The sequence below is a fragment of the Brachypodium distachyon genome, chromosome 3 (genome assembly GCF_000005505.3).
Source record: "Brachypodium distachyon strain Bd21 chromosome 3, Brachypodium_distachyon_v3.0, whole genome shotgun sequence".
Taxonomy (NCBI): Eukaryota; Viridiplantae; Streptophyta; class Magnoliopsida; order Poales; family Poaceae; genus Brachypodium; species Brachypodium distachyon.
This window is the reverse complement of record NC_016133.3, coordinates 29,615,268-29,637,133: the sequence shown is the minus strand read 5'-3', so window position 1 is coordinate 29,637,133 and position 21,866 is coordinate 29,615,268. Positions and strand designations below refer to the sequence as shown.

General features: G+C 46.0%; 2 protein-coding genes, 1 long non-coding RNA gene and 1 pseudogene across 3 annotated transcripts; 2 read left to right on the top strand and 2 right to left on the bottom strand.

The window, feature by feature from the left end:
- Positions 1 to 53: 53 nt before the first annotated feature.
- LOC100835648 (tyrosine--tRNA ligase, chloroplastic/mitochondrial) lies at positions 54 to 1,965 on the bottom strand. The gene has a single exon (XM_003573997.3). The coding sequence runs from the start codon at positions 1,868 to 1,870 to the stop codon at positions 332 to 334; it is 1,539 nt and encodes a 512-aa protein (XP_003574045.1). The 5' UTR covers positions 1,871 to 1,965; the 3' UTR covers positions 54 to 331.
- Positions 1,966 to 6,109: 4,144 nt separating this feature from the next.
- Positions 6,110 to 6,879, bottom strand: LOC100846214 (annotated as a pseudogene).
- A 125-nt stretch (positions 6,880 to 7,004) lies between these two features.
- Positions 7,005 to 8,419, top strand: LOC112272057. Its single transcript, XR_002965752.1, has 2 exons — positions 7,005 to 7,395; positions 7,723 to 8,419. It is a non-coding gene; the product is annotated as an uncharacterized LOC112272057 (long non-coding RNA).
- A 3,968-nt stretch (positions 8,420 to 12,387) lies between these two features.
- LOC100835341 (cyclin-dependent kinase inhibitor 4) lies at positions 12,388 to 16,161 on the top strand. Its single transcript, XM_003573996.3, has 3 exons — positions 12,388 to 12,890; positions 15,276 to 15,476; positions 15,657 to 16,161. Exons 1-3 carry the CDS (start codon positions 12,562 to 12,564, stop codon positions 15,721 to 15,723), a joined length of 597 nt encoding a protein of 198 aa, XP_003574044.1. The 5' UTR covers positions 12,388 to 12,561; the 3' UTR covers positions 15,724 to 16,161.
- The last annotated feature ends 5,705 nt before the right edge of the window (positions 16,162 to 21,866 follow it).

The following is a 21,866-nucleotide window of genomic DNA, read 5'->3' as shown; positions in this document are numbered from 1 at the left end:
GAAAATCAACCAAGAGTTGACAAAAATATCTGGTAACTTAGGAACAAAGAGGAGACCCACAACACTAAAGCAAAACATTTAGTCCAGGTCTGGTCCAGCAGGAGATCAATATCACAAGTGAGTACATTACAGGGGAAAAAACCGAACAGCAGAGGGCACACAAAAAGTTCTCATGAAAGGAAAAGGTAACAAGATTGCTGGTATAGCATTTCCAATAAAGCAATTTGTATGTTCACGGGCAGCCAATCTGAATACAGAGCTCGTGATATCACTTCTTCTCCTCATCGCCAAAAAAATTAGATAGAGGGAACAAATTAGAACAATCAAGAATTCAAGATATACGAACAACCATCTTGTTCTTCTTTCCGGCAGATAGCAGCAGTACCTTCCCATCAACTATATCACCTTCCTCAACCAATTTATCCTCGCTGTCGATCTTTATGTTATTCAAGTATAGACCACCTTGCTTAATAAGCCGCCTAACTGCTGACTTGCTAGCTAGCAAACCTGTAGAGGCAGCCAGATCAACCAGGGGAGACTTCAGTACTTGGTCATATGGCAAAGAGCATGATGGTACATCATCTGCTATCCCCTCAATTGTTTGCGAGTCCAACTGCGTCTGAGCCCCAGGCCGCAAGGCCTGAGTTGCCTTCAAGGCCTCCTCCAATCCCTCCTGACCATGAACAAATCGTGTCACCTCTTCTGCAAGGATTCTTTGGACCGTGTTTGGGACATAGCCAGGCCTCTTCATCGACTTTTCCAACTCGAGAATCTCATCCAAGCTCAAGAACGTCAGGATTTTCATAAACCTAATGACGTCAACATCTGGCACTGAGAAGAAGTACTGGTAGAACTTGTATGGGGAGAGCATCTTCGACGAGAGCCAAATTGCCCCATCCTCTGTCTTCCCAAACTTCGTCCCATCGCTCTTAAGCAAGAGTGGGAATGTGAGACCGTGTGCCCCCTCGACCTGGAGAATTTTCCGAATCAAGTCAGTTCCTGCAGTGATGTTTCCCCACTGATCACTACCTCCGATCTGCACATTGACACCCATGTTCTTGAACATGTACAAGAAGTCATAGCCCTGGAGAAGCTGGTAAGTGAACTCAGTGTAGCTCATGCCATCCTCCGAATTGAGCCGCTTCTTCACACTCTCCTTGGCAACCATCGTCCCAACACGAGCGAACTTGCCCACCTCCTTGAGGAAATCAAGTAGTGTGATATCCTTCCACCAGTCGTAGTTATCCAGGATCACAAAGGAACCCATCTTTCCCCCCACATTTTCTGATAAACCCTGGCACGAATTGGCCAGGGCATGCTCATTTTCGTCCAAGATTGCGTTTTTACCGGATTTGCTGTAATGAGAAGGTTCTGGAGCGCGGCCGAGGATCTGGGCGATGAGGGACTTAATTGCGTCGGAATTGGCGGCTACCGCGGCGAGGTCCAGCTCAGGGCGCTCGGCGCTCTTTCCGGAGGGATCTCCTACGCGTCCGGTGGCGCCGCCGACGAGCGCGACGGCGGTGTGGCCGCAGCGGCGGAACCAGGAGAGCGCCACGAGGCCGAGGAGGTTGCCGAGGTGCAGGCTCTCGGCCGTGGGGTCGAAGCCGCAGTAGGCCTTGAGCTGCTGCTGCTGCCCGCCGGCTGAGGGGGAGGAACCGAGCGCCTCGGACGTGGTAGCCTCCACGAGCCCGCGCTCCCGGAGCACGTCCACCACGCTGCGCCGGACGGCCGTGGAGGCGGCGGCTGCGGCGTTTGCGGAAACCGCGGCGATGGCGGAGAGTCGGCGGCGGCTGCGTGGGTCGGGGAGGAGGAGGAGGCGGTGCGGACGGAGCAGAGCTCTGGAAGAGGCGGCCATAGCGGCGGAAGCCATCGGAGCTCGGGGGGATGGTCGGGGCTCTGGGCCTGGAGCTGTTGATAGGGCTTCTCAGGTCGACGATGCACACCCTGTACGGGTCCACGCGAGCAACAGCCAAATCTCGATTCCTAAGACTTTATGGGCTATTTAGGCCGGGCTGAGCAAACTGGGCCTAGGTAGACTGGCCTTGTCCATATCGATGGATTATGACCGATTCAAAGGGACCTGAAAAAATCTATCGTGTAATTAAACACGTCAATTTTTTTCAGAACCGTGGGAGTAGATTAATTCTATCGTGTAATCAAAAACACTAGCACACGTGCCCGCGCGTTGCTACGGGTCAACAAAATCACAAACTATTTCTTTTTCGTGTAGGCAGGTCATGGTGCCGTCGAGATCGGCATGCGGGCATGATGACGTCGGTGGTAAGACGGAGAAGGAGAAATCGTGAATAAAACAGAAGGGAAGGAAATAACGGACAGTGGTATTAGTTGTAATTTTAACGAAGTTGACTTACAGCATCCAACCTTCGCCACCAACTCCAATTTAATAGTAGAGATAGTAATAACCAACTCAATTTAATAGATAATAGCAGGTGTGCCCGCGCGTTACTACGGGTCAACAAAATCACAAACTATTTATTTTTATTTTCTGTGTAGGCAACTCATGGCGCCGTTGAGGTCGGCATGCGGGTAAGAAAATAACGGACAGTGACATATTGGTTGTAATTTTAACGAAGTTAACTTACGGCGACGACTGCGACCGTACCATTACCACCAACTCCAATTTAATAGATAGTAATAGATAATAGATATTTTGGTGTAATTCAAAAGGGACGACTAAATAGATGAAGGAACATCGGTGAATAATAGAGCTTGCAAATTAGTGAAATCACTACACATGTATCACTGCGAACAAACAAAATAATTTTACCTCTCAACTCCTTCAGTGCTTCCTCGAAGTGTTCCTCAAAGTGTTCCTATTCCGTACACCTCGTTAAAATCTCTTGCACTTGTTGAGATTTTACCAGATGCCAAGATTCCCTTTTTGTTGCCCCTTGGTTTACCAAAAAAACGTGAATCTCCACAAAGTGTTACCAATGTCCTCGGACAAACCTAGGTATCGATATGCAATCTCTTAAGAGATTTTTCTTTGGAAGGGTCTTAAGAGATTTCAGGCACATGATAATACCTTTCTTCCACGTCAGAACCGAACCTCCACTTGGCCCTCCCTTCACAAATGACTCCAGTAGCATTCTCGAAACCAAGATTTAATATAAAATTTGAGATTTTTCTACTGCCATTTTCTTCTTCGGTAGAAAGAGAACCTCCGGACTGTGTTGCTCCACCAACGGGTGTAGTCCTTGAACTGCCTTGGGTTGTTCGTAGCCTCTGCAGTTCAAGCATATGATTTCCATGGTGTTGGTCAAGTCCAAACCAGACTCACCGCAACAAACAGTTTTCCCCAACCGTCGAGAGCTCTCGAAGACGCCACCGTTACCCAATCCAAATAACCGAACCTGAGTTTTCATTCAGAGACACCTCAGCCACGAGGCGATGGGATGCGCCGGGGCTGCATGATGATGCCTTTAAGAAAGGAGCGACGTCCGACGACACCATCCTCATCGGCACCGACTAAGTCGTAAGTTTTCACCCGTAGCCCACACAAACTCACCACGAACGGGAAGAGCCGCCGCCACAGCGAGCCAAGGGAAAGAAGCCTGACCAGCTGATAACCCAAGTCCAGGGGATAGTTGTAACACCTCTTGATGTAGAAGTATTGGGTATCGAACCGTAGAAGTAAGAATGTAAAGCTATTTTCTCTCAAACTAGAGTGTCACAATTCTAATTATTTATGCACTAAACAAATTAAAATAACAAGAGGGAGTTGATTGAATGAAAGTAGAATGCAGTAAAGTAAAGAAAGTAGCAAACAGTCAAATCAGTGCAAGAGGACAAGCCGACGGTTTTTACTATTATTATGGAATTAATGGATCTGGGTTCATGATAGTTCACTCAATCTCTCCCTAGTTAATACACAAGTTTCATGCAAGATATTCATATGGGAATCATGTAACAAAACATGAAATTGGATCTGGGCTATGTCACGTAGTGTGCCATTCCTCCCACTTCGCGACAAGTACCCCTAGGCGCGCATGAACCAAAGGATGCGGTGCTAGCTCTCACGTAGCGGTACCATTGTTCCCCTCCAAACACTAGAAATATAATTAATGGAATCCAGATTAGAAGTTTAATTCTATGTCCTGATTGATTCCAGTGCCTCAACCCAAAAGGAGCCTTACTAAATACTAACGCTTTTTGTTGCATGTGGTTCCTAAGTTCACTAAAGATGACACGGTTGTTTTACTACAAGTCAAGAATTTTGAAATTTGATCAAAATTCATTGATAAAAAAAAAGCTCTTTTACGGTGATTGGCGAGTACTTCTCAGTACTCCCGAATTAATTCCATCCGTTCATTGTCAGATTACCCAGCGTTCCAGTCTTCCGGAATCTCAATCCGTTCCCCTTCCCCGACCCTCCCCTGCTCGACCTCCTCCCCCTCTGTGTCGCCTGCGCGCCTCCTCCCACCTCGCACCGCCGCCACCTCCTCCCCTCCCCCTGGCGCGGCGCCTCCCACCTGCTCCCCTCCCGCTGCCGCTGCCACGCGTTCCGCCCTCGTCGTCGCCTCCGGCTCCGACCGTGCTGCCGTCACCCGCGCGCTCCCCTCGCGCCGCCGCCGCACGCCGCCTCCCCCCCGCCCCTCCCCCCGGCTGGATTCGGGCCGCCGCCGACCACCCCACGGCCGGATCCGGAGGCCCCCGCCCTCCTCGAGCCTCGCCGCGCGCGGCCCTGGCCGCCGCCGCCGCCCGAGGTAAGTTTTTTCACCAATATATTGTACTCCATGGTTGTTGATTTTTAATAGATTGGTAATTGTACCATATCCTCTATTTCATAGTTCACTGAGATGTTGATGATTCAATCATGTCCCGTGGAAAACAGAGTTTTCATTAGAAAATGTATCTTCATTGAAACTCGGATACCTTTGTCTAGTTGCTATTTTTGGCAGCCCGATTGAGTATTGAAGTAATAATGCCGATCAGTGTTTTCATAAACTGACTTTGAATTGATCTCAAAAGGTAAGCTGACTTTGAATTGCATACCTTGCTTCTAGTGGCTATAACCTTCACGTTTGAATTGCAGTATCTAGAAGTAAGAGAGAAGCAATATGATGAGAAGCTTTACCTTGACTTGTATACAGAGATACAGTTTAACAGAGTACTTGAATGATTTCTCTTGCTCTAGAATGTTCGATGTGTAATTAATTACTCATATATTTTGATATGTTTCAGGATTCTTCCCCAAAAACACCAGCATTCCAAAATATGATGGTGTAAGTGGTCTTGTAGTCATAAAATGAGCTCTTGGTACAATTGATTTTTCCTGGAAAAAAAACTGATGGAACCAAACTCTACCAACAGGTACTTAGCCACAACAAACAAGGAGGCCAATGTAAACTATCTGGGTCCTGCTTCGTTGGAAGAAATGGCCAAGTAGTGCCCTGTTCAACTTAAAAGCTTTATTGTGCTTGAAATGAAACTGTGGTTAATTCCATGAATCTGTGCTATGTTCAGGCAAATCTACCTTGTTGTAGGCGCAGCTGGACCAAACAAAGAGTGTCTGTTCAAACTCGAGTATGCATCACAGGACTTGTCGAATGCTGTGCGCGAGTATTCAAGCACCATGTTATCTTAATAAAAGATTGCATTCCCCCCTTCTCGTTCGGTGGTGAAAAATTATGAAGTTAGTTGATTATTGCGGAAAATATCTTTATTCTGTAAGATTTGAACAACTCGTGAGTTGTGCATACATTCATGTCCATCTGTAGATGGCAATATATAAAATTCTCATTGGAGACATACAGAAGTAAAATGGCCTGATGAGGGCTGGTATGCTTACTTCGATTTAATTTTCACCGAGGACCAATATAAGGAGTAGATGTATACCCTCTCTTAGGATCACATGGCAAAAATAAACAATTTGTATCAAGTTCCCCCCGTGTGTTGCTCACTAATTTTGGCTATTAACAGGCACTCCTTCCTGTGTAATTTAGATTTCAGACTACTGAGATGAACATCGGTATATATCTATCCTCTGCAATGTCCAAATTTGTTTTGGCTCAATCGATACTCTATGATAGAATCGTCACAAACTCACGATGCCTAACCAAGTACAGCAAGATCAATTCTAGTCATTCTACCGCACGGATTCGCAAGTGGTCTTGACGAACGTGATCCTGCCCTGACGAAGGTTGTACTGTTGTACATGATTCTGCATATTTTGCTGCTGGTAGTTGCCGGGGATGGAGACCCCGTCCGTCTTGCCCACCATGAGGCACATCATCCTGCTGGCCCTGTCCTCTACGAACATCTGCTCCTTGTCCAGCCTGAGCCGCTCCCCCTAGAACGCCAACGACACAGGCGGCGCTTACACGCGGCTCATGGGCACCCCTTCCGGCAGGATGAAGTAGAGGTCCCGCCCCAGGTCGGACCCGGACCCTCGCGGCAGCCTGATCTCCTCCTCCAGGTCGTCCACCATCTCCTCGTACAACGACTCCTCCAGGAACGTGATGGTGGACGCGATGTCGATGATCATCCCGTACGTGTCCGTCCCCGTGCCGCTGCCGTCGCCGTCGGCCGAGCTGGACACGGGCGACTCCAGCGCCCCAGCTGGACCGGGCATCGTCCGTTGATCCTGTTCCTCCTGAAGGACATGGCCCCGTCACTCGCCGATGGAGATCCCGTCAAGGTTGAGGTAGTAGTAGGACGGGTAGCGGGAGCTGGTGGACATGGGCACGACGACCCGCTCCGACGCGCTATGGACAGCGGCGGCGGCGTCTGCGTCAGGACGAGCCTCCCGTCGCTCTTGGACACGGGCGGGGGCAGGCAGTACATGTACCTCCGCACCGAGAGCTGGGAGATCACGGAGAGCGCCTCGCGGCCGAGCCCACGACCCCGGACACCTGCGGACAACAACGGAGTTGTACATGTGCATCGCTGACGCCAACGGAGTGCTCGGGCACAAAATAGATTAGATGGTTATTTAACGCCGATTCTATTTTGTGCGTGCGCACTTTCTGGTCACGCAAAGCGCTCACTTGACACTGCTCGTCCCTCAACTCACTCAACCCTTTCTTCCCCTTCGTCTCCCCCACCCCCACCCCGGCACGCCTCGCCTCGCTTCCTTTCTCCCCTGCCGCCGCCGGCGCCACCCCACCCCCCGGCCGGCCTCCCCCACCGCAGCCGGCGCGACCCAAGCCCCGGCCTCCGCTGCCGCCGCTGGCGCGCCCCACTCCCGCGCGCCCCCACACCAGGCCTCCCTAGTTGCCACCGCCCCCAGCCCCCGGCATTTTATCTCTTCCCCAAATACCAGCCGCCTGCGCCTTAGGGTTGTTGCTGCAGCGCCACCACCGCGGCTTACTTCCTCGCGCCGCTTCTGCCGCCCGGGTTTCCGCAGGCCGCAACTACTCACGTTGGTCGCTGGTTCGTACCGTCGTCGTCGTCATTTGCTTTCATCACTGCTGTCAAGTATAAGCTCGTGTGGTTGATGCCTAAGAGGATTACCGGTGTAGCTTCCTACGGATGGATTAGTACAGCCTTTCAATTAGTCCAGTGCTCCTGAAATCGATTGATTGCTTCTGCCGTTTACTGTCAATGGGAAGGAACAAACACCTGTGCAGTCTCTGTAGCGCTAGCACTACCTGATTGGAAGCCGATTGCTACTTGCTGCTTCTCGTTGGCTGATTTAAAATTGATCTCTAGTTGATGTTGCCTGATGACCGACTGATTGATAACTGCATATTGGTTTAGGGGTTGCTTGTTGGCCGGCTGATTATTTTGCCGCAAATTGCGAAGTGTGGAGTTTGGTTACGGTACCTTCAGTGGTCTTGATTAATTAGTTGGATGATTAGATACGAGAGCTTGGTGCTGGGCAGGTGACATAATTTCTTTCTCAGGTTCTATGTGCCATTTGGTATTGCTGAATAGTTCCCACTTTGATTTGTTTTGCTTGACGTGGTGTCGCTGCCGGAGGTGGAGCCCATGTGCCTCCTCGACGCTGGTATCGCCGTCGCCCGCGCCTGCCCTCCCTGCCAGATGGTAGCCCGCTGCTTCTTCCCAGCTTCTCTCACTTGTCTGGATTGTGGGTTTTTGAGCAATCGATGCTGGCTCTAGTAGCTTGACGATCTTGCCGTCGCCATTGGCGAGGAGAACAACTGAACAAGATCTAGATGTAAGCTATGTCAGTGTTTGCCTAAACTTGCTCAGATGTAAATTCTATGTTAAGAGTTACTTTATGGTTTTGCTGGATGTAGTTCCCAGTTAAGAGTTACTTTATGGTTCTGCTGGATGTAGTTTCATGCTAAGAGTTACTTTCATGAGTTCAGTAGATGTAGTTTTTATCTGAAGAGTTACTTTCATGATCTCTTAGATGTATTTATGTAAGTGCTGATGATATGTGATCTAATTGGGGTTGCTATATACGGAGTAGTGATTGCTTGCTTGATTATATTGATACTTGAGTGATGTTCTGCTAGCAATTTTGTGCTTGCTTGCTGTGACTTGTCCGTGCTTGATTAGCACTAAAGTACATGCTAACACACTGATTATACCCTTAATTCTGAGATGTTGAACTTATAGTTTTACAGCAAGATGTAGTTTTACAGCAAGAATTTATAGTTTTACATGCTAACACGATGATTATACCCCTTAATTCTGGTATGCCTATGCAAGATGTAGTTTTACAGCAGCTCCATGTAGTTTTAGTGACTAGCTAGGTAGATGTAAATTCTGAGATGTTGAATTTATGACCTTAATTATCGATATGCATGGTCAGGATGTAAGTTCTATAGCATGTTCTATACCTTTATGTTCAATGCACAGATGCATGATGTAAATTTTGCAGGAATTCATGTAGTTTTGGTGAAGTTTCGGTGTCTAGGTACATGTAAATTATGAGAAGAGAACTTAAATGTAACTTCTCAACAATTGATACATGCAACCTTTATTATTGGCATGCATACACATCATTAGGGCATCACTTTTTCCTATGTCATTTTAATTACTATGCTAATGTAGTCTCCCGAAAACTGGAAGTGATAAAATTGTGTGAAAGCATGATGTTCAAACGATAATGATCATAAATATGACGATAAGGAAAGCACAAAAATAGATATGTGTACTAACTGTATATGATTAGTTCATCTAAGTTACATGTAACTTTATCATGTTATTGGGTCAAGTCATTTGACTTTGTGTCGTAACCCTCAGTGTTCTTTAATTTGGGGTGTTCAACAGGTTATGTACTCACTCCGTTTCATAATTCTTATCTCAAATTTGTTCAAAAATGGATGTATCTTTTTCTAAAAGGTGTCTAGATACATTTAAGATTTCGACAAGAATTATGGAACGGAGGGAGTATTATTCAAAAGATAGTGTTGAAGTGAGTGCAGGGAGGAAGGCCAAAGGCGGAAGTTTGGAAACTAATAGACCGAGGACAAAGCTACATTTCAAGAACAAAATGAGCTCAGACAGTAATTAAGGAGCATGAACCACCTGTTGCTACTTGCTAGTGTAAGAAAACAGAGTCACATATGACTATGTGAGGCGAGAGATATGGTTGAAGCTTTTTCACATGATATAGTACTAAGAGAAAGAGGAAAATCTATGTGATGCAACTTTGATCTGAAACGCAGATTTGTCTGGCCAAAAGTTCCTACAAGTTGTGAATGCCGTAGTGCACTCGTGAATTATTTGTCGTTTTGATGGTCGTAGTTCATAAAGAGAGCATGCAGAAAGTTGTACACAGACGAGGGATCTGGACACGTATTGTTGTTTTGCGGCCGCGTATTGTGTTTATGGAAATAGAGAGTAGTACTCCGTACTGAACTTTCCTACCGTGGGCTGTCGGAAGAGCACCCCGTAAGGCCAGGGAGTGCGCGGGCACTCCCTATGCGCCCCCGTCATTTAATTCCTTTTAGTTAAAACTAAATCGATAATGTTAGTAGTACTTTTTATTGCTCCACCGTTCGATCAACGAGGTTGGACGGTCCTTAAAATCGCCAACCATTGTAAAACTTGTATGATAAAAATACCAGAATGTACAATAAAAAAAATACCCAAATGAAAATATATTTAATGGCCAACATATTGGTATTGATTTCATATTGTAGATGGAGATATTTTTTTTATCAATAAACCTGGTCAATTTGAAAAGGTTTGACTTAGTATAAAACTAAGATGTCCTTCTTTAGGAAGTGAAGTGAATATTACATATTTCATGCAATTGTCTTGCCTGAATTCTAAAAAAGAAATTATGTTTAATAAAGCAAATACTAATATAATTTTTACTAATGTCAATCCTAAAGCTAAAGTTAGTCCTTGAGATATTGACTCTTTTGGTTTCAATCTTATCCCATATCGAGGTTAAAATAACTTGTGCGTAAAATATTTTTTAAAGTGATTCCATATAAGAACTTAAAACTACATCTACAAAAACTTAAAACTAAATAGGACAAAAATAGATAACAATGACGTCAACTCAATATTTGAGGAGCGAACTTTTTCAATCAAGAGTCAACTTAATTCTCTCTTGTCAAAGGTTTTATCTTTTTTATGGTGTTGCCCACGGTTCTATCCATCTAGTCCAAATCCATCCTTGGAAATGCAAATGCACACAACGGGTGCAGAAGATCCTCCAAATCAAAGGAATAATAAATTCCCAAAAGTTCCTCTCTCCAAAAACCAAATAAAATAAAATAAAATCGTATGGAAAAGGAACTTCAAGAAATTATTCCCCTTCTCTCTCTCACATGAAAGTTCCAGCTCTAAGAACATCTCTAGCACATACCTAAAAGAGGCAAAAACCAAAAAATAACCGTCACTTTAAGGGTTCGGGAGGAAAAAATGGCCCAAAACAGATACCCTAAACACACAATCTGAACCCGATTTTCTTTGAACCGATCTCGCAAGGCAAAAATCCGAACGTACTCGGAACGGAGTTCGGGATTTCTAGGTTCCGAACATCTCGTGAAAACGGTTGGGCGGGCTGAAATTTCAGCCCGCGCTTTCTTTGTCTGCCAGCCCCGCCATGGCCGTCGCCTGTGAAAAGCATTTCTCTCCTAAGTGGTTTTGGTGGTGACGACAACACGTTGTGTATTTCAGATTTTATAAAGAAATTGGCACAAGACGATGGTGTGGACCCTCAAGTTGCTAAGAAGCGTAGCGATGTTAGCGGTGTTTTCAATTCGATTTGAGTGGTAGGACATCCGTACTATTAAGAGGGAATCCACAAGAGAAGGTAATTGGTGAATCAAATTCACGCACACAACTACACAAATTGCACCCACTAAAAAGCCTACCCCAAAAGAATGAGAGAGAAGGAACAAAATCAAACTTGTTATGATCTGTCTGCAGTCCAGGTGGCGGAAGTTCCAGCCAGAACTTCCGCCCCAACTTAGGGTTGCTCTCGGGTAGAATCGGGAAAAATGCGGAAGTTCCGGCCTGTCACTGCGCAGTGCATAACGGTTCGATTTTGGGGACCCCATATAAATAACCCTTCGTCCCCAACGGGTCTTTTGCCCAAGCTTTAGCCAAGAACAGCCACTCTCTTTTCTCAAGAGCACAAGAATTTCATTTCCCTCGATCTCTCTCCATAGTTGATCCCCCAAGCCAATACTTTAAGATTTGGAGGAGAAGATCAAGATCTAGGGTTTCACCAAGTCAAAAAGTTGATTCCCCTCGATTGCTTTGTGGATTTCGTTTCTCTTGGGTTGTTGGGAACCCTATACGGAAGCGATTGCCTTGAGCTCTCCCTTGGTGTTGACGAGCTTGGGGATTGGATTGTGAGCTTCCAATTGAGTTGTGGAGCTAGCCCCGGTCAAGTTTGTAAAGATTTGAACTTCGCCCTCAAGAAAGTCGCTAGTGGAACTCACCTCACTTTTGTGGTGTTGTGAGAACTCATCTCACCTTTGTGGTGTGGTGAGTTGGAGAATAGAGCGAGCCTTTGTGACGAATTTACCTTTGTGGTAGAGTACTCCTCCAAACAGAGTCGTACTCTGGTGAAATCTTCGTCTCTGCGTGTGGTATCATTTTCCTCTTTACATTTTTGCTATCTATTGTTGCTTCAGCTATTGCACTTCATAATAGGGTTGCATTCATTTTAGAGTAATCTAGTGACCCTTAGGATTAAGTGATTTGTATCCTTCAAAGAAAAGAAAAATGTAAATACTGACCATGCCGATCTTTCGGACTGCCCGTGCGCTGCCGCCCAACGCCTTGCCCCTGCGGCGCCCTACGCCCGCGGGCCGCCCGCGCGCGCTGAACCTGACTCAATTTTGCTAGGATTCGGACAGAACAGATACAGCATTCTCGTTTTTCAGTTTCTGTTCTAACGGCGTTTTGTCAAAACCGAAAAATACTGATTCGGTGCCCCGAATACTCGTTTAATACTCGTTCTTTCGGTTCAGATTTTCCAGTAACCGCCACAGTTGCTCTAAATAGCAGCGCCCACCCATTGCTTCTCCTCTCCCTCCTCTTCAAGCCTTCTGTGCGTCCCCATTTTTCCCGGGCTTCCTCGCACTCCCCGCTCCGCCTGCCATTTAAATCCTCTAAGCGCAGCCCGCGCCCAAACCCTAGCTCGGCCGTCCGCGCATGGGCAAGTACATGCGCAAGGCCAAGGCCTCCGGCGAGGTGGCCGTCATGGAAGTCACCGCCGCGCCGCTCGGGGTCCGCACCCGCTCGCGCGCGCTCGCGATGCAGAGGCTGCCTCAGGAGGTGGGGAAGGAGCAGGGGGACTACCTGGAGCTGCGGGGCCGGAAGCTGGAGAAGCTCGCGCCGCCGCCGAGGGAGCCGGCTGCGAGGAAGTGCGGCGGCGGGAGAAGGGCGGCCGCGGCCGAACTTGTCGCCGCAGAGTGGGCGGAAGCCGAGCCCGACGAGGTGTCCTTCGGGGAGAACGTACTCGAGTTGATGGCCATGGAGAGGTGAGGCTTCCCTTGAACGAATTTCTTCAGTTTCTTTTGGGGGCATTATTACCAGGCTAGGGTTTAGGGTTTTGTGTCGTACCGACGGTTTTGCTTGATGGAGTATTTGTTTGCAGTTGGGGGTTCTAGTAGTACTATTTCTCTCCACAAAATTGCTCGATTTTTTCGCGCTTCTGTTCGAATTTTTGTTGCCGATTTGCTCTGTTTCATTTGTGCTGCGTGCTCCCTCGAATCGGGTGTGGATGCTTTTTTCCAATTCCTTGTAACGCTTTTTGCTGTTTTTTTGGGGGATTTTTTTGGCTGGGACCCGTCTTTTGCTATTTGAAAGCATGGAATCAGTTCTTTGTTCCTTAATTTTCGGTCTCTTTTTGCTTGTTTCATCAAGTAAAGCCTTTTTCTCTTGCTAACCTCTTCGCTTCTCCCTTCTCGTAACCCGTTTAGCTTCTGGAAATCATTCCCAAATTTTTATCCAAGAACCTCTCAGCAGTCTATTTTGGACTAGTACAAATAAGTGCCAAGCACTCCGCCAAATGCAATTTCACCTCACGAAACTCCAATTTGTTTGCTTGTTTCGATTTTCTGAAGAATTGAGCTGCATGTTTAACTCAAATAATTGCACCCAGAGCTCAATTAAAACACTAGTGGTGTACTTCGCATCTTCTTAGTTGGGTTTCATCCAGTGCCCTGGCCTCCTATTCTTTAGTGGGAGGGAAAAGCATCCCCCTTTCCCTCTCGTCCTTTCCACCATTCCCCTTGTTTTCTTTGCTTGGTTAATGGCGGTGGTAGGGACCTCTCAATCTTTTAGCAGTAAGCCCTCCCCTTTTGCAAGAAATTTCTCCACACAAAAAAACACCCACACACCCTCAGCCTTCTGTAGGCCTCATTTCTCTTATGGGTTCTTTACTACTCGATCCTAAATTGTTGTTGAAATATTAATGTATCTAGACGTTTTTTAAGAATGAACAGATACATCCATATTTGGGTAAATTTGAGTCAAGAATATAGGATCATAGGGAGTACTGGACTGTCACTTCTTTGGCTTCTGGAAGGTTAGAAAATGGCATGTCCCGGTAAAATCTCTTCCTGGGCTATGGCCCCAAATTGTCGCCACCATTAAATGTTGAAAAAGTGAAAGTAGGAGTCCTCCCATCACCTAGTACCAGAGATTTGTGTGCGATATTCAGTTCACCGGGTAGGGAATGTAAGAACATTTTAGGATAAGTTAGGATACAACTCCTGCAGTTCTTGGGTTTTAGCAAGTATCACGAGCTAACAAGTGCTTTTGGCTATATTATCTTGGAGAACTTGGCTTCTTCCGCTGCCTACACAGGTCAAAGCCTCCATTTACCTTGTGGTAGGATAGCGCCTTTTGTAGCTACATGCATTGCACCATCAGCCAAAGTACCCTGTGGGGGATACTTGTTTGTAAGGGACAAAGGCTGCAAGTAAGAGAAAGCGAGATAGAGATGATCAAAGCTCGGCAGGCAGGAGGCTGTGCCATTTTTGTTGTCATCTTTGTTGCACCATCAAGGCTGCAGGTGCCACAGTTGGAGGTGTCTTGGTTTGGGGATGGCATGGTCCAAGAGCGCATTTATGCACCAACTGGGAGCCGTTTGCGTCTCTAGCCATGGCCTGATGGTACTACTTCCTCAATGGATTATGGTCCCGAACAGTAGTGGGTCTCCAATCCTAGCTTGCCTCCCCATGCATAGCCTAAACAGTACTTCGAGGGTGGATGTGTGTGATCTGAACAACGCATGTCTAAATATCATCCATGGCTCTCCAAGCATAATAACCAGGTGCAGAGTCAATGTGTGTTGTTGCGCCACTGTTGGTGGCCGGCCTAACTTGGGCAGCAGCTTTGGATGCTGGGGCTGGAGTAAAATAGCTGAGGGGAGAACCTGACCCACTCATCTGGACTGGGAGTTCAGGGGTTCCAGTGCTAACCATTTTGTTGTTTCGTATGGCCTTGTGTTTGGTTGCGTGCTAGCCTTTTTATGGCATGTGATAGATATTCATATGGCAAAATGCCATATTTTGTAGGACCACGGGTGATGTTAATATGTGTTCTTATTGTATAATCCGATTCGGTTAGCAGGGCATATTTCCTTTTTTTTGTATGCTTTGTTCAAATGGTTCTCTTTAAGTTTGAGTATCTGGTTCAGGAATGCCAGGGAGACGACGCCCTGCAGCTTGATCAGGGACCCAGAAACTTCCCTTTTTTTTTGTATGCTTTGTTCAAATGGTTCTCTTTAAGTTTGAGTATCTGGTTCAGGAATGCCAGGGAGACGACGCCCTGCAGCTTGATCAGGGACCCGGAAACTTCCCTTTTTTTTTGTATGCTTTGTTCAAATGGTTCTCTTTAAGTTTGAGTATCTGGTTCAGGAATGCCAGGGAGACGACGCCCTGCAGCTTGATCAGGGACCCGGAAACGATAAGCACTCCTGGCTCCACCACAAGACTGAGCCACTCGAATTCCCATCGGAGGGTCCAAGCTCCTGTCCGCCACATTATCCCAAGTTCAGCAGAGATGAATGAGTTTTTCGCTGCTGCAGAGCAACTGCAACAACAATCTTTTATCGAGAGGTGCGGTATTGCTTGGTTCTCTTAATCAGTTATTGAGTTAAATATTTGTTCATCTGCATATTTTTGCCAATGCCAACTACGGATGAATTGTGGTTGTGATATATGTTCGCATCTTGCTCCATAAAAACTATGATGTTGTGTTGCACTAACATCAGGGTGTTATGGGTTAATAATCTTCAGGTACAACTTCGATCTTGCGAACGACTGTCCTCTCCCCGGCCGATACAAATGGGTGAAGCTAGACTGATAGATTTTGAGGACAAGAAAGCACTATGTGTCTGTACGCGCCCTCCACCTTAGCATCATGGTAGAGGCGCCTCCCATCGTGTTAGCTTTGTTCCTGTTGTAAAGAAAAGTAGGGTTAGCATGTAGCCTCAATGGTCTTGCGTAACATACATATCTGATGCTGAGTTACACTCTAATCCCTCAACTTCATTGTAACCCTTAACAGCTCATTCTGCATGGACCTCTTCCAGGGCCTAGTAGTCTTATCACCTGCTACCAGTTTCCAGTTTCCAGATTAATGCAGTGGAGCTAGATATTGTATCACTGTTTATCTTGTAATGTGGGTTGCAGTGCTATTGGCATTCCATCTTGTGCTATATTGCACCTTAAGTGCTGTAATTCTTGTGTATACTTCTGTTCTTGGCATGTGAAAAGCTGGTGACAATGCATGAATTGTGGACTTGTCATGTGCCCTTGTATATACAGCAGTGGTATCTTGCTCAGACTCCGGGATATTACTGCCTGTGCCATTATTGCTTCTATGCTCTGCATTTGCTATGCTCATTGCTCATGCTCTCACTCACCTTTAAGCGGCTGCTGCTCCTGCCGTACATGAGCCTGGGTTCTACTTGGAGTTCTCCATTGGGTTCATACTTGCCAACTTTTGTGTATTGTGCTGCTCTGTGCTTTTGACTGTGATGGGTCCATTGGTGATCCTTTCACTGTGCAAACTGCCAATGCTTTTGACTGTGATGGGTCACTTGGGCATGTTGCACTTGCACTGCCAACACTCCTTTTTTCCTACTCTGCTGGTAAACTTTTTTTTTTACTCTGCTGGTAAACTGGTAGTGGTAAAAGAGGTCCCTTTTGACAGTGTCCATCCTTTCACCCTCACCTTCCTCCTTTTCAGTTCTCCTTTTTTAGTTGAATGACAGTACTTTTAATTTACCATTGGGTGGGCCATAAAAAAAATTATGTTGACTCAAAACATATGTTCTGCTGTACTTAATTAATTTTGTCTGCTTGTTTACATTGGCTTCAATTCTTACTTTTCTCAGTTTTGGGCCGGTGCACTAGGATCTATACAATTCAGGCTTCGGAGGCTGCATATGTTTGCCAAGGCGGACAGCAAGGCAGCATCCAAGGCCATAGAGAATGTGCTGTTCTGAAAACTAGTGATTCGGTGCGCATCCATCTTGTTGTCATGTTGTGTTGACTTATTATCTTACAAGCATACTCCTGTTTTTTTAGTCTGAACTCTGAGGGAGTAGAAAAAATCTGATTAATACAATAAAATCATGTCCTGCAATTAAATTCTCACTGTACGTTTTAATGAACTCGCCATGAGAACTGTTCACCTTTTGAAATGTCAAAACTTGTCTCGCCAATTATTGACACGAAGGGTAGTAAATTCCATGGATGTGCTTGTCAAGTAAAAGTTGTACTCTGCAAGAGAAAGAACTGTCCTCACTTGGCCGATTTATTACTGTTTGACCTCATAATATCTTTTGTGAGGAAACAGGAAACACAATGACTGCAATATCAAGCTAAATATAAGAGATAATGAACGCACTTAGTTGTTCTTGATGACTAATATGTTGCTTTTGCGCAAAAGAAAGATTAATATGTTGCCAATCTCAACTTTTGCAAATGTATCGAATGTTATAAGGAGTAGTTTATTTTAGAAGAATCAGTTTTGAAACACTACCTGGCGTGGCGCAAATATAAAGACTTGAAACGATATCTGAAGCTCGTGCCATGATTGCTCATGCGGCTCTTCCAATGTTGATATGTGATCTCTAAATTCTAACGCACCGGGTGGGGGCAGTAGCATCAGTTGGTGGACGATGCTTGTGGTCATGACAAAATCAGAGGTATCATCTCGTCTCTGTGCATCAGGAGCTGCTGCAAAAGACAACGCGGGGAGCTAGAAAAAGTGCAGGTAAGAGTTGGAACTTGCCAAGCTCATGTGTAAATCTTAAAAGGCCTCAACGTGCACTTGGTTCTTTGTCACTCACATCATTGCTCTACTCCTCAAGCTTTCCATTTTCTTGGGTTATGGAATATGGAAGGTGGAGGATGCCATATTGTCCGAACATCTGTTGCTGGACCTCGCGCAACAATGATTCAGAATGTTTCATCCGTTCAAGCAATAGAAGTTTACTTCTGATTTTGTTGGCTGCGGGACCTGCAAACTCTTCCATCACACCTCAGCAAAGCCCCAGCTCATTACATCACCATTACGGTTCAATCAGCAGCATCAGGCACGGACGTAATGGCTCTTTCCTGCACAAAACTGAGGCAATAACTTCTTGGTGGTACTTGCTGCTCTTCAGAGGCTTGGAATTAAGCCCTGTCTGCTACGGACGAATTCAACATTAGCCTGCGCTGTGCCATCTTCAGAAGAAGCAGGCTCTGGCTGCATTTAGAGGAGGCCCCCTCTCCAGTCCGGCCAATTTGGCACTAACACTGGAGGATGGATGATTACTTCTGGCCATTCTTGTCAGGTGTATTTAGTGGCAACCCTGAAGCTTTGAATGATTTGGTGCTGTACATTGTACTGCATCGCAATGGAGGCAGAGAAATCAATCGACGTCCATGCTTCTGTGTCTAACTTGCCAACTGTTTTGCTTTTTTTCATTTCTTTTCTGAGGATTATTATTACTCTTCGGAGTATCAAATATTTTACTCAACACTTCTACTCTTGTACACCTTCCCTTCTCCAAATTCAAACACAAAGACGGTTCAGATTGCACGGCACTCCTTCGGTAAGAAAGGTACGATGGTGAATTTATAATTTATAAGGCGCTCTCTCTTCATTCTGGCTTTCTTCCTATCCAACACGTGTTCTCTGCCTCAGTCTCTCTTCTACGCCTGCTCTCGGCGGTCATGGCACCGCTCTTCACCTCGGCTCCCTCGGTTTCTCTTCTATCCCAATATTTTTCTATCAATTGAATCTCTAACCTCATTGATTTCGAGCTTGGTCATGTGGCGCCGCAGGAAATGAGAAAAATCTTATTTTTATTTTTATTTCTATACCAACATAAAAAGTCTATAACGTTCTTTTGATTTTGGGGAGGGGGTGCCGTCCTCTTTGCTTAAAAACATTAGATAGAGTAGGGTTCATGGAAGTCAATTCAAAGCTTTCGTTCATAACATTTACACTAACTGCGTGGTCCTCCAGCTTGTGTTCAAGAACTAGTAGGACATCCTGACAGGAAATTTCACAACCACGGTTAACCCTCTGAAGAATCGACAAGATCATATTATCCTATATAATTGAATTGTTGAGGGAAAAGATAGGGTCAGGCCACTCATCCAATCATCCGTGCGGGGCAGGGCTGGAGGCAGCCCCTGGTCCAGGGGATCATAGCCTGCGCCCAGGGAACAGTGCAAAGCTCTCTGCTCAGAAGTAAATGGCGGCCATTCATCCTGGTGCATGCGTGCGTCATCAATGGAGAGAGATGTATGCTGTTATTGCTGTATGCACGTGTAGTACTACATCAGTACTACTAGTATATGTACAGATGTACATCAGTACTACTAGTATATGTACAGATGTAGGAGTACTGCAGCGTCTACTGCTACGTCATGCCTGTAATTTCCTTGACAAGTTGACAGCACTAGAGTAGACTGGCGTGGTACATCCCCAATTCACTGCTCCATTTTGCGTACCCTGCGTCCCGGCTGCTGGACTGAAAGTTCGTGGTGTTCCTGCCGCGTTTGTATCCACACGGATCAACCATCGAAGGCTGAACGTTCTGCGCGCCTGTGTATGTGTGCCTGCGTTTCTGTGTGTGATGGGACGGACTTCTGCTGGGTGCTTTTGCCGCGTGCGGTTGCAGCTAATGGAAAGGCAGTAGATGAGGATGTATTAGTGTGGACTAATCCACGGTGGGCTCAACGATCGGAGGGTTTTCGCTGGTAACCGCAGAGTAATTCTACGAGCGAAGGAAAGCAGACACGCGTACAAATTTGTTTTAAAAGTAGCGACTTCTCGCCTGACAGACCAGCACTCTGACCAACTGAGCTATTTCCCCCTTTCCTAAGAGCAAGTCCAGCGGTTTCTCTAAAATATCTTCCTTATATATCAAAATAAAAGACTCTTCTAAAAATATTCTTCCCTAAAGTTTTCCCAACTCCAACAATTTTCCTAAAATATCTCTCATATTCTATATTTTTAAGAACTTTGTGTAACCAACTCCGTCTTCCCCACCGAGCAGCCCGCCCGCACTTCCTTTCTTCCCCATCGAGTAGCCCGCCCACCTCTCCTGTCTTCCCCATCGAGCAGCCTGCCTGCCCCTGCTCCTTGTCCCGAAGCCCGCCTCCACTCCCCTGCTGGCCGCCGTCCCCTTTCTCCTCCTCTTCCTCATCCCCTGCTGGCCGCCACTGCCCGGATCTGGCCGCCGCCCCCCCCCCCCTCCTCCTCCTCCTCCTCCTCCTCATCCCATGCTGGCCACTGCTCTCCCCTCCCCTCCTGGCAGCCGCCACCCGGATCTGGCCGCAGCCCCCCCCAAATCGTAGGAGAAGGAGGGAGGACGGTGAGTACCTGCAGGTGGCGCGCGTGGTGGCGGGAGGGAGGGATGGTTGGTCCTCTCGGTCGATTGGGGAGGGGATCGGGCTCCCTGATCTATAGGGGAGAAGGAGCTTTGGATAGGGGATCCCGAAATATCGGGGATGTTTTAAGGGAACTGCTGGATGTCGTTTTTGGGTTTTTCTTCCCTAAATTTGGTATTGGGGAGGCTTTAGGGGAACTGCTGGACTTGCTCTAACTACGCTCGATTCAACACCGGTTAGCTTTGTATCTATGCCAAAGTAGCTCTACAACCGTATGTCCTTCAACTTTAGTACTTTTTCCTTGTATATTATATCGAGAACTGTAACGCGCGCACGACACGCGTTAGACGAACGGCGCGAACGATTCTGAAACGGTGAAAACCGGATGCATGCACATAAATTAATGACCTCGACAACGCGGACACATGCTGAGTATGCACAAGTGCATTCGAGTATTTTAATACTAGTTCGTTTTGAAACTTCAAAATGTTTCATATCTCAAATCGTGTGTCTGATTCACAATCCGCCTTCAGCGTTAGCTTCGTATCGACGAGTGCTTCAAAAATAGATCTCACTTGAATATGTTTCGGCAAAAAAAAATTCGGACCCTTTTTGTTACCCACTGGTAATGCACAATTAACCATGCTGATATTCTGAAATTTGAAAACCGGATGCATGCACATCAATTAATGACCTCGACGGTGCGAACACATGTTGAGTATGCACAAGTGCATTCGAGTATTTTAATACTAGTTCGTTTTGAAACTTTAAAATGTTTCATATCTCAAATCGTATGTCTGATTCACAATCCACCTTCAGCGTTAGCTTCGTATCGACGAGTGCTTCAAAATTAGATCTCACTCGAATATGTTTCAGCAAAAAAAAATTCGGACCCTTTTTGTTACCCACTGGTAATGCACAAGTAACCATGCTGATTTGAAAGAAGTAACCATGGCAAATTGTTATTAAAACTATGGTAACTTCATATATTATTGGATGGTAACTTTAGTAAACAAGTCACCATCATATTTCGTATGAACTTTCCACGTGGGTAAATTAGTTGCCATTCTACTATGGAAGCATCGCCATGGTAACTCTATAACTAATGGGGTGGCAACTTCATATGTTAATGCTTGGCAAGCTTAATGCACAAATTATCATCTTATTTTTTATGAAGTTACCACGTGGTAACTTATTACCAAAAGGGTGGCAACTTGATATATTAGTGGGTGGTTACTTTTAAGACGGATTATCTTGTGGTAATTTTTAAGACAAAAAAGGTCGACGAAACATACTCATATGAGATATAGTATCGAAGCTCTCTAACGGTGATACTGACCATTAGTTCCTTGCACCGTTTTAGAGATAAAATATTTTAAATTTTAATTTTCCTGAAATATTGAAGCACGTGAAGGACATTGATATGCTGATGCATGCATGCTAGGCATCTTTTGCTGACTCATGTGCAGCGACGCACCCATGCTTGCTAGCCAGCTCGGCGGCCGTACGCGTGCAAATGCTACAGCGCGACCGTCGCGTGTTAGTGCAGTCCTATTATATATTATGTGAGCTCTTTTACGGTATCCTGAAATTAATTAGAACCGTCCA

Excerpts from the sequence above, each read along its gene's own strand:
- LOC100835341 (XM_003573996.3), top strand. The coding sequence starts at position 12,562 with ATGGGCAAGTACATGCGCAAGGCCAAGGCCTCCGGCGAGGTGGCCGTC. Across the intron at positions 12,891-15,275 it reads GAGTTGATGGCCATGGAGAG|GAATGCCAGGGAGACGACGC; the intron begins GTGAGGCTTCCC and ends TATCTGGTTCAG. Across the intron at positions 15,477-15,656 it reads CAACAATCTTTTATCGAGAG|GTACAACTTCGATCTTGCGA; the intron begins GTGCGGTATTGC and ends AATAATCTTCAG.
- LOC100835648 (XM_003573997.3), bottom strand. The coding sequence starts at position 1,870 with ATGGCTTCCGCCGCTATGGCCGCCTCTTCCAGAGCTCTGCTCCGTCCG.